General features: G+C 40.5%; 1 protein-coding gene across 1 annotated transcript in view; it reads left to right on the forward strand.

The window, feature by feature from the left end:
- LOC139729036 (proton channel OtopLc-like) overlaps positions 1-12,838 on the forward strand; it is a 49,475-nt gene that overhangs the window by 29,256 nt on the left and 7,381 nt on the right. The window contains exons 2-3 of the mRNA XM_071639959.1: positions 6,469-6,637; positions 10,516-10,778. Coding sequence (XP_071496060.1) covers positions 6,469-6,637; positions 10,516-10,778 — 432 coding nt within the window. The remainder of the gene's footprint in view (positions 1-6,468; positions 6,638-10,515; positions 10,779-12,838) is intronic.

A 12,838-nucleotide genomic window follows, 5' to 3' on the forward strand; every position in this document is an offset into this window, starting at 1 on the left:
CCAGTTTATGTGAGTTTTCCGTGGATCATCTGGAAAGCTACACGGGCGGGAAAGCTAGCCAGCCTGGCCTTCCGCTGAGGTCAAAATGCGGTCAAGCATGCACGCAGGCTTCTGATTAGATCCTTCAGGATTTAGCACTTTTGGAACAAAAAAAAAAATGGATTTAGCTCTTCTTGGAACAAAACTTAATTTTCATTGCCTAATTTCTCCATTTCAATGGCAAGAATTTAAATACTTTGAAGAGTTTTACTACACACTGCAATACGGCGCTACTAAAAATGAATGCTTTTTTTTGTCAAAAAGTCCAATTTGATGGAAAATTGAATTAACATCTTCTGGAAAGAAACTCTGGAAGAGTTTGATTGCAAAAACGAGTTAACTCTATTCGTGTCGAGTTGAGATAGTTGCGATTACAGCTGTTAAAAGACAAGGAAAATAATAAGAAAAATACTGAATGTTTTTAATCAAAACTTAAAGAATCATCATGTTCCAAGTGAGGTATCACTTGAAATGTTATATTTCGCTCTATCTGGTGGTGGACTTTAAATACTTTAAGATTTTTAACAAATAGCGCTTAACACGTTTTGCTCCCAAGCTCTTCATAATTACACTGTATACAGTGGTATACAAATTTGTCTTTGAAAATTCAACAGTTACGAAGGATTTAGCTCATACGGCTGATAACGAAAGCAATAACGGTATCTTTTTATTATAACAATAATTGTAAATATTTTTTTTACTTTCAATTCCAATTACTGTCAACAGTATTTCATTTAAGTGTTTTAACATCACAATGAACATGATGATACAAAGTTGGCTACCTGGCAGTGTCCCTCATCAATCGTCACCACAACCTTTTGATCACCCTCGATAGCCTTTCATTCCTTACCTTCCTTTCAATGCCGTCTTTTCGTCTAGAAACAGCCAAAGGAAAACAAAAAGATAACAACAACAACAAAAAAAGAGAAAAGAAAGAAAAGAAATAGAGGGCACTATTCGGGAAAGGAGTGCCATGGCTATCAATATTGCCAAGGGCCATGCAAAGCGTTCAAAATAATTGTTAATAGTATATCGCCTTGTTCCTGTGAAAATCGGATACTGTTGGCGCTCTCGACTCGCCGAGACGTTTATTTATTTATGACGGGATATTTTTCCAGTTTGTTTTGCTGTATTTTCCGTTGACCGCCATCTTTACAACTCAGCCCGTCTCATATTTACCAGGGCAATTCATCGGGGATAGAGATCTAGCTTTTGCCGCTCAATTTCGACAGCGCACTATATAGTCACTGCTAGTGACGTCTTTCCCTAAAATGATGTGACGTTAGTGGCGCTATTTCTCGTCCCCCGTGACTATCGCTTCTCCTCCTCACTCGTTCCAGCTTCTATTACAAAAAGATGAAAGAAAGTGAAATAACAAAAAATCGACTGGACACGCACAAAATTGTAATTCTATCTAGACTTATTGCAGGAATGCTGGCTGAGTCTTGTTCTGAGTAGCGCTGGGGTAGGACGCGAACTGACGAAACACCCTGTTTGCCCCCAAAACTGTATGCCGCAACGCGAATGGTTATTTAGGATTTATCAGCCAAGTTTTCATGGAATGTGTGTCCCGGGACCAATATTTTTGAAGAAACATGGATAGCTTAGCACTGGCATTTCCGAAAAAGAAAGGTGATTTGTTTTCTCATATTTTCATTTTCCGTGTTTTGTACGAAACAGCGTTTGAATGTTATTTGATTAGTTTGTAAGACAGATGTAACGGCACCAAATCGACTGTGGTAGTAGGTCTTGTGTATCGTGTTATCATTGTTTGGTGCCTCTGCGTGCGAATTTTACTGTTTTAACGATGTTGAAGTATTTCATCTTGGTTGTCCTCCCCCCCCCCCCCCTTGATCCCCAAATCGACCAGGCATTCGTTGTGCGTTAGTGTGTTGAAGGGTCGTGATCATGCTTGAAATCGGAAATATTCTACGCTTTTGACATGTTCGTGATGTTTGAGGCATTTCTGTTTCGTCACTGAATACGACGCGTCATCTTTTAAGCTGAACGACATTCGTTTTAGCTCACCAAGTCAATAATAATTGTAAAAAACCCAATTATCAACAGCAGCGGTTGTGTTATTGCTGTGGTAATCATTTTGTCAATCACCATTATCATCAATATGACTATACTGTTAATACACAGAATTATTGATGGTTGAAGTAATAGTGGTAGCGGCAGTACTAATGATACTTGCCCAGTATCAACAGCTTTTTTTTCCACTGAAATTATGACTCTTTTATGTCCTTTATCGTCGCGCTATCTAGATACTCTTTGCCGAACAGTCTTTGCTTTTGATACATTTGCTTGTACTAATCGAGTCATTACGGGGCCCCCGTTGCTTCTTGAGGGGAAATTCTGTGTTGTGGATTTATGCCCCGCCGTAAATAAATAGAAAGAGACAGACAGAAAGTGAGAAAAAAAATCAGGGATAGAATATGTTTAGGGTTCTTGAACCGGCAACATTTGTTACCTTTGAACCCTCGACACATATTTATGGCTATGAGCTTGGGTGGTGTACGTTATTCCGAAGGGTCGTGAATCCGAATATGATATAAGGTTTGTCAATCCGAAAATAAAAAAGAAGGTACGTAATAACGATCAAGCCATCGAAATCATGAACCGTAATTAACAACCTTTGGATTAACGAAACTTTCTTTTCATTTTCTGATTGACGAACCTTCGGAATAACGAACCTTCGGGGTAACGAACCTTATTTCGTTTTCAGATCAACGAACCTTTGGAATAACAAACTTTAACCTATCATAGGGGAAGCTTCTGAAGTTATGAAAGACGAAATCGAATAGTAGGACAGTGCTATTCATGCCCGTTAAGTCAAATCAGTGTATGTGTAAAGATGCGATGTTCCATCATGTTGAGTAGCGGGACACACAAAGGATTTTCTGTGCTTATCACAGACAAATCTGGCATAAACCAATCCAAAAATGGGAGGCCATTGATCATCAATTGTTTTGTCAAAGCTGATCTGCCCTCTACAACGAATTCTATTCGGAATGAGGGAAATATATAGTATAAACACCATGACAACTAAATGATTACTGATTGAAACCATGTAGTTCGTTTAATGCGCTCTGCTGTTTTCACTTGCAAATATTGTGTTAAATCCAGAGATGACTGGCGTTCTGGGTTTTCTATTAAAAAAAAAGTATAAATTTGGTGTTTGACAGGCTATAGCTAGGGCAGTGCTGTATTATAATAGGGGCCGTGCGTTTGGCTGCGGTACAAGAATCAGTTTCCGCTCTCTTGCCAAACTGCATGATATCACACTTAGTCACTAGGGGCCAGCAAAAAATCCCGGAGCAGCGGTTCGCGCGCTGTGTCCTGTCGTCTGGTTTCCGAGGGTTGATTCCCCCCGCCTCGAAGAGACTCGTTGACGGAGCTCGGGCAAGCCGCGTCGAGGTCGCTTCCGAGACAGCAACTCACTGCAGATAGTTTTTCACTTCTTGTATAAAGCTGGATTTAAATCATACTTTTTTTCGCCTCGAGGGACTGTTGTCGCACAATTCGTTGGATACCACGCCTTTAATATTTGCCCAGGTAAATCATCCTTGATAGCGTTTCGTTTCCGCCTTTATACCTTACGGTAAAATACTTTATTTCATGTTAATACAATGTTACGTAGCTTAATTCTTATGATTTTTTATTCGCTCTGTTAGTGTGATGTTCAAAGTAGCTTGCAATGCGCTACGTGTTCCCGCTATTCACATCTTTTTAAAATCGAATAATATTATGTCGTTTCATATCGGACGTAGGACATTACTAAAGACTTGGGGGATGACTTTTTTTTTGTCACGACTGTCTCAGTGCATAAACATAAACAAATATTGAGCCGTCGTTCCTTTCGAGTAAAGTTCATTCTATAAGCATGATAAGTCGGTATGCTGCACCAGTGATTTCCTGAAGAGAGGGAAAATAGACATGAACGACATAACACAAAATAGCCCTAATGTCGTCGTCGTCGTCTCGTTGTTGTTGTTATTGTTATTATTGTTGTTGTTGTTGTTGCTGCTGCTGCTGCTGTTTTGTTTTGATTTGATTTAATATCGGGGGTTCAGAGTAAGACCGTTGGAGAAGTGTCTCGGAAGTGTACAGACATGACTGAAGTTGTTCTCGATTTTCGAAAAATTGTCATCGCAAGTCGAAACCACAGCACATGATAGATAATGACTGAAACATTAAATCGCTATTCGCTTTGTACACCGCTTATCTTGATGTATGAACCTTCATTGCAGCTTGCTGACTAATATTATCATCGACAACATTAATAGTCATCTGAATACAATCCAACATCTTTGCATACAAGACCGTGGATCTGACAGACTACTATCCCAACTGTCATATGAATTTCGGAATATTGTGGTTAGATATTTAAGCTATCATACTTTTAATTGAGGCCAGTGTGGTTTAGAATATGCGGGGTCATTGAAGGATGTCGAATACGGAAAATGAAAGGGCGAAGTTTGCCAAAAGAGCTGTGTAGGTATGATAACTGTTCAAGAGGACACGCGCGCGCGCACGTACACACACATATGGACACACATTTATATCTGGATGACGCATTTCCGCCTGGGCTGCGCCAAGGCGTGTCGCGTTCGTTCGGAGAACGCGCGTCCAGCTATCATGGCAATAGACTAATCATCCTTTTGCCAAAGCACAGAGCCGAACATTGCTGGAACCCTAGCGAGGTTCCTGTATTTATCCACCCCACCCCCCCCCCCCCACCCCCCTCCGGCCTACCTCAATACCTCTGCATATTTGGGTATTTGCTCTAAACTATGCATTTGTTTCGTGAGAAGTTTTCGGCAAGTGAGCAGTAATTATGTCTTACTTCTTACACGATGACAATTGATAGAAACAAAAATGATGAATGATGATAATATAATTACTATACTATTACTACTACTACAACTACTACCTTTACCATCTCCACTACTCGTAGTAGTAGTAGCAATAATTATGTTATTAATAACAACAATAATAATAACAGTAATGATAGGCATTATGTCAATTACTATATAATATATATAACCTAGTCATCATTATCATAATTAAAATCACATCTTGTCTACCCGTGATAGCGTCTTTATTATAAGCTCTGTTCTCCCAGAGGGCTTTGCCTTTTCATCCTATGATTTATACAGCGAAATACTCTGAAACCATCGACCTTTCATTTCATACATGCACCTGATCGTAAGAATTGGCACAAACTATCAACATGTCTCGCATCAATTGAAAAGGAACAAATTTCCATCTTATAAGAGTGAATAATGGCGTTAGCTTACCCATATTTTTTCACTCTCTCTTCAAGTGAGATCGGTCCAACTCTGTCAGTTGCTTCCTCGACCGAGACTGACAGCCGTCTGTCTTCATTGCCCATTCTCTGGAATGGACTGTAACCATCTTGAATAACTCTTGCTTTGGCACTCGACAGCAGCAATGGCTTCACTTGGGACAGATGGGGCGTGCGAGAAGAATAACCATCTTCATGATTGCCGTTTTTCCAAGCCAAATAGAATCGTGTCCTTGCATCAAGAATGGATTCACGGAATTTTTATCGTAATGTCATGTGACAGAGCAGAGAAAGGGAGAGACAGAAAGCTTGAGAGGGAGGAAAAAATCACACACACCACAAATTCAATTAAAAAGAAAGAGTTCGTCCTTCACGTTTGCAGAAACAAACGTCTCTCTTAAAGCATTTTCATCCGGTGAATGAGAGCGTGATAGGCTTAAACTCAATTTGCAAGCCAATCCAACACTTGCCGCAAAATGTCAAGCAGAACTCAATCCTGTTTTGCATAGCTGTGCAAAAGTTTAAGAAATGCAAAAGTTTAAGGAATTCGGCTTAGATATGGAATATGAAAAAAAAAGATGTTCTTTGACTTTCCGTTTATTCACTTTGCGCAACTGTAACTTTATTTCATCACACAGCAAAGACTGATAGCATTTTAGACACAAATAATGTATAAATGACAACAGTGCTATGAAGAATGTTGTTGAGTAAGTATCGAACAATGAAGTGCTGTTCTAAGAAACGTTATTAACGCGTTCATCTACTGTTGTCAAATAGAATGTTGTTTGGTTGCGGAGTGTCCCTAAAACAGAGTTTGTTGCCATGATAGAACGCCGTAATATTGTCATTGGTCAGGGTTTGGTCACGTTACATACTGCAGGAAACCAATTTATGACTTCTTTTGATTATATATCTTGGTTTTTGCGTCACCACTTGAACCCTACTGATTTGTTTTGTTGTTCTGTTCTAGAATAACGTTGAATAGAGAGTGCGTAATGTAAAACGTTTTACTAAAGCAATGCACTGTTCTTTCGGCCTATTATAGACATTGATAACAAAGAGTTTTCTCCAGTTTCTCATTCTCACCCTCCTTCTCATCTCCTTTCTTCGTTCCACAGCGTATAACTTCGTAAACACACCCAACCGTCCAACCTCGACGCTATCCGACCAGCAAAACATGGGGACCCTCGAGCTCAGCCTACGATACCCGACCGGCGTCCACGTCGGTATGGAGCCGGAGTGCAACGGCTTCCATTCGCTGGACGATCACGACGAACACGAACCAGAGTGAGTATAGAAGTCAGGTGCTATTTGTTTCTTGCTTGTTTTATATCATTGTTTATACCGCCTCTTAGTTTGAAAAGCATGATTTGTTTTGTTTTGAATCTACTCACACTAAATCTCTCTCCGGTTGATATGCAGTCATATAGTTCAAATACCGCCATTATACATGATGTCTAAATCTTCACCTTAATCTTTATGGGGAACTCGAAAACATTACGTAGAGGTCTGCTAAATGACTTTACGAAAATAAAAGCAAAATACTCTTGATATTTTCCTGTGAAATTAAGTGAAACCCCATGTCATTTACTGGGCAGTGATTTACTCAGTGTAAAGACTGACATGTGCTTTTCTACTGCTCCATATTGCTGCCTGTATAGATGGGCGTGTCCTCGTAAGAACTCTTTAAAGTGAAACTGATCCGATTTCAGCGGTCACTAATCCATTCGCCACCGACAGTAGGTATCTTCCGACAATGATGATGAACAATGGCAGTTTTGAAGAAATCATTCTGAAGGATGCAAATTACAAATATGCAAATATTTAACTATAAAAATGACATGGTGAAACAGCCTACCATTCTCTCCTATTAACGTGATTAAGGTAGGCCCTACAAATAGCAAACTCCAGATGCATCCTTACATGTCCTGAGTTACCCAAAACATGTTCAAAGATTTTGGTGACGACCTACAGGTGTTGTCATGGTAACCGTTCAGCTTGTTGATAGGAAACGCTGCTAAATCATCAAGTATTCTTTAAAGTTTCTAAACATATCCGAACAGCTAACTGTCGCATGATGATAACTGCATGGCAAAGGGAGTAACGGGTTCCTTTGCATAACTCTTGATGTCTGATTAAATGTGACTTATTAGTAACATCCTCGTCTGGCTCAAGCGTAGGTAAAAAGAATATGAAACAGGTGTACTGGGGAGGGATGTGATTACCGCCACGGCTAGGCATGTCGTAATATGTCACAGATCTTTCCATAAATATCTGGGTGTGCACAGTGCAGAGTTCTCTGCGAGGTTCCAGGAAAAATCATCTTCCTTGATTGACATGACGGGCAAGCTGCCGACGACCTCCGGGTAACCCTGTCGAAACATATACCTCGACGTCCCCCTGACAGACGCCTGAGCCCAATATGGCGCTTATCTTAGACGATGCAGTTAAAGGGGCATTCCAGACGATTTTCATAATATCACATCATGTAGTACATAAATCGACAGCTCCGTGTATAGATTCGTAGAATTTATTGTGGTCCTTGAGCAGCGAAACCGATAAAATGATATTCTTAAACAAATCACACTGAATAGTGTTGATGACATCAGAGCCTCACATATTTCAGAAATGCAGCAGTGTAATTCCATTACAATACCGCTTGCTCAACAAGTTCATCTGTGAAGAATCTATGCATGCCGTCTTCTTTTGTTCTGTTTCCTTGAGCCCCAACACATGCATTCTTCTGGTCAGGCTGCCATGTCATCATCCTTGTTCATTGCAGTTTGTTATAAATTTTGAAAACATTCTCATTCCTCATCCCAATCACTGTAAATTCGGAAACTCTGTACTCAGTTTAACTAATTTGTAGTTGTTCAAATGTAAAAGTCTGAAAATCATCCGGAGGTCCCCTTTAACGAGGACAGAATTTACCCATCACTAAACATTCTCGCAATGCAGTAGCGACGTGGCTATCATCAATAGGTGCGTGGAACGAGCGCGCGCGTGGTGCACAGTGTCTCGTTTGGTTGCACGCTGCACTCATTAGCTATTCCCGACGAGATTCTCATTTTTCCCGTATAAGACGTGCACGTTAGCAATATGCTTTTCGAAGGTTGTAAGTTAATGACTCTAAGGGACTGTTTTTCCCCCATCCGGTTACGCTGATTGCGGTTTGCTCTTCTCCTACAGATATGAAATAACTCTTGGAGCACACCTATAAAGAAACCCCTTCGTCCTGTATAACGAGCTGGATGAATGCTAACCACCATATCCAGACTAGCAATTCCACAATTCGCTTGACAGGCGTTTAACGTTCAACAAAATAAAAGAAGGTCTTACCTATAGTCTCCTTTTGATTGTTTTGCTCGATATTCTCCCATCCTGCATGTCAGATCGCTTTGGCTAGAGATAGTTACTGTTTGAGTAACAACTCTCGTACCATTCATGTGTCTTTGAAAACTTGATTCCAGTCACTTACTAAAGATGTAAGATGAAGTGATATGCCCATCAAACCATCTATGTTGATAATACCATTCTCACAATAATGACAATACATGGCAGAATCCTTTGTAATTCCATGAATTCGCAATTGAATCACCCAAATAAATCCTCTCATCGCGTCCAACATATTAAATCAATTTGGGATACCTACATTATATTTACATTGAGCACATTTTTAGAGGAACCAAATGTTATGTTACTTTTGCAAAGTTCGGCCACAGCAAACTTTTTATATCATCACCGTGAATACAATGTATTCTCCCAAACCAGAAACCCTGTACTTTTCTTTCACAAACACCCAAATAGACATTTTACTAGCTGTTGCTCTTTTGACAAAGTTGTATAAATTTTGGATGCCTGGCAAGGCTATAAGGTTATGATGATAATGGATGGACCCTTACTTTTAGGAGCGCTGTGCTGATACAGTTGTGGTTGCTCTACATGATCTGTTACATCCTTCAACATCATCGTTATCATCTGAATCATTAATAGTGTTATCATAATTGTGTTATTATTGTGAACTATCACTTCCGCCAGGGAGGTTGTGTTTTTGGTCGGTGTTTGTTTGTTTATTTGCTTATATTTTTGCGATAACACTCGAAAAGTTATACCCCAGATTTTGATGAAATCGTTAGGATATCAAAACAAACAGGTGAATTGTTTTCGGTGATGAACCGGATCATGATCGGGGTCCGAGGATCAATAAGAGGGTCTTCTTTATCCAGGGTAGTCTCTTCAGTGTTGCCACTGCTCTACCAAAGGGCCATGCCATTATTATTATTACCCTAGCATTGCCAGGTACCCATTTATACACCTGGGTTGAGAGGGACATCATGGGTAAAGACATCTTGTCTAAGAACGCAAGCACTGGACGGGAATCAAACTCGGCTCCTCAGTTTGAGAGTCGGGAGTCTTATCCACTATGCCATAACGCCCCACTTTGTGTTTGAAAGGATGCACGCACACTTCTCCGGCGTTAGCGACCCTATGGCCATATCAGGGGTTTGTCTCCGAATACTTCTAGCTATGATCATCATGGCTTTTGTCGTTGTAGTTGTTATTGTTGTCCATGCATTCTCATCATCATCATCATAACTGAAGCATAACTTTGTACTTTTTTTTGCCAGTATGCATTCTTTTGTTTATTTGTATTATTTATCTTTTACAAAGTCGAATGTTTATGTTTATGATGTAATTCCAAATATATCATGCGTTATGTTTTGTTGGAAAAAGAAGAATGAAAAATAAATGAATTGAATTGAACTGAATCATCATCACTATCATCCTCATCACCACCATCATCATCATCATCCTCATTATCACCATCATCATCACCACCATTACCATCACCATCACCATCACCATCACCATCACCATCACCATCACCATCACCATCACCATCACCATCACCATCACCATCACCATCACCGTCACCATCACCGTCACCATCACCATCACCATCACCGTCACCATCACCATCACCATCACCATCACCATCACCATCACCATCACCATCACCATCACCATCACCATCACCATCACCATCACCATCACCATCACCATCACCATCACCATCACCATCACAATCATCATCGTCATCATCATCATCATCATTGTTATTGGCCCTATATTCGAAAGTCACTGTCTATCTTATCATTTTGCAGGGAAGACGTGTGGACGCTAATGAGCATGATGCACGCCATGATCGTCGTCACGATGGTCCTAGTCCTCGACACCGCTCAAATCTTTCTCCGGGACTCCACCGACGTCCGACCCATACTGTTGAGCCACGTCGAAGGCTTCTTCATATTCCTCTATCTCGTCTCCATTGCCTGGATGATCGTCGTCATAGTACTAAAGAGACCACTGCCCTCTAGCGACGACGAGGAGAGAGTGGACACGCAGGCAGGCAGTCGGTACTTAAATGGTAAGAATGTAGTACAAAATCCATTATACCGAGTGAATTGGACGGTAAAGAATAGAAACAATACATTTTGAACAAAGCAAGCGTAACATCTTGATAATGCCGTACACAGTTCACTATCATTGAAACATACCGATTATGATAACACTTTATGCATTCTGACGTCACATTTTCCTCAATCAGAATTTGTCTTCAACATAGCAATGTTATGTTTAGTCACATGACGTTATTTAGACCAACCAGCGAACAGGAATCATTTATTGAAGGATATGATAGCAATTACGTATGAAGTACATACGTATGTCCGAGCACTGAACATTCATTACTTAACGTACAAAGACAGTCAGCTCTTATATTCCGTTCTCATCGTAAGAAACCCGAGATTGTAGTGAAGGCATAGGGTCAAAGGTGACGATAAGTATTCTTGATCTGACATATTGGATTTCTCTTCTCATGTTGCCATGGAAACAGAAGGAAACGCATTTTCTGGGCCAGATGACTCATTGAAAATCGAGTTAGCCTTACACTGGGAATTTTATAAATCGCGTATCTCATTGAAATAAACACAAAAGTGTTCTTTGATCGTGCAATACTGTCAGAGACACAAGAACATAATATAGAAAATTTTATTCTACTACTTCATAACATTTGCAAGTGTATTGTGTATTTGCGAGACAGACTATACGATTAAGTCCGTGTTGCTGTGCCGTCTGTGTTTAATAGTTGTGGTCTTGTATCCAGGACGATACAGAATTGCCAATTTTTAAAATGACGTAACAGAAATGAGAATGTTCCTCTGTATATTATCTTGGCGAGCAGAAGACAGTGCAGGTACACGTTAATCAAGCTTAGTCAGTGTAGTCTTATTAAAGGGAGGTTATTGCTATGGAGCGGTCATGGTCAATACGTCAATTGATATGTATGGGGCAGAGTATAGTGTCGGGTTTAAAAACGTATCAACTGCAATTTGAGAACACGTGTTACTTATGTCATCTAAACACAATCAGGAAACTATGGAAACTGACCCAGGCTTGGGTTAGCATGGATGATTTTGTTAAGCCTGAAACCTGGTCATATGGAGTGACACACGCCCATATCTGTCGAAATGTCATCTCGACGTATCAGTGGATTGCTCCCGAACACGTCGCTACCTCGTAATAATAGCTGCGGTCGAACCAGTCATGCGGCCGAGGGACAGGGGCCTAAATATAGCGCACGGCGGTCTTATCCCAAACATCAGCTTACACAAGACCTCACGCGTGGGACTGAGATATACGGTGTTCTAATAATAGCTGCCCACTTCGCCGCGCACCTTCGACGGAAGCACATGACAAGGGAGAATTACCAGGGGACAATTCGGATAGGGAGCTCTTCCCCCTTTCTATGACCTCTGATGATGCATCGAGAAATCAAATTAACGGTTCCGGCTTCTGTCTAATATCATTTCGAGCAGTAGTCGAGTTAGCCTTTTGCACCCGTCACAAATATAATTACAGCGTTTTCGCTGAAAAGGGGTGGTGCTCTAGCTGCTGTTCGAACTCACCACGCCCTTGCCCCACAGTATACAAAGCGCATGGTTACCTGCGATTGCGATTCTTTACGTTACTCTTCTTAATCCTATGATTGGGATAAATAATTACAAGGATTAATGAAACAGCAATCATATAATTTCAAATAGCAAATCAAAGACCCGTGATTTACTCACATCATAATAAGGTGTATGTTTGGATAACAACAATGATTAGCGTTATGTAACCAACCTCAAAGAAGAGAGAAAATCTTGGGGATCATTAACAATAAAAGTCCTCGAAAAAAAAAAGAAGAGGAAAACATTGAACATGATATGGTCGGTTTACTGCAAAAACAAGTAAAACTAAAGGTTAATAAGTTCATGATCAGGTAGGCCTACACATGTGAGCCAACGCGTGTTTGAGCATGTGTGTGCACGTGTGTTGCGTGTGTGTGTGTGTGTGATAGGGAAAGAAAGGGAAAGAAAGATGGAGATAGGAAGAGAGACAGAGAGAGAGAAGGGAAGAGGGAGAGGGAGAGGGGGAGTGAGACTC

The sequence above is a fragment of the Diadema antillarum genome, unplaced genomic scaffold, assembly GCF_040938485.1.
Source record: "Diadema antillarum isolate AM-2024a unplaced genomic scaffold, OU_Dant_1.0 seq00000217_RagTag, whole genome shotgun sequence".
NCBI classification, from domain to species: Eukaryota; Metazoa; Echinodermata; class Echinoidea; order Diadematoida; family Diadematidae; genus Diadema; species Diadema antillarum.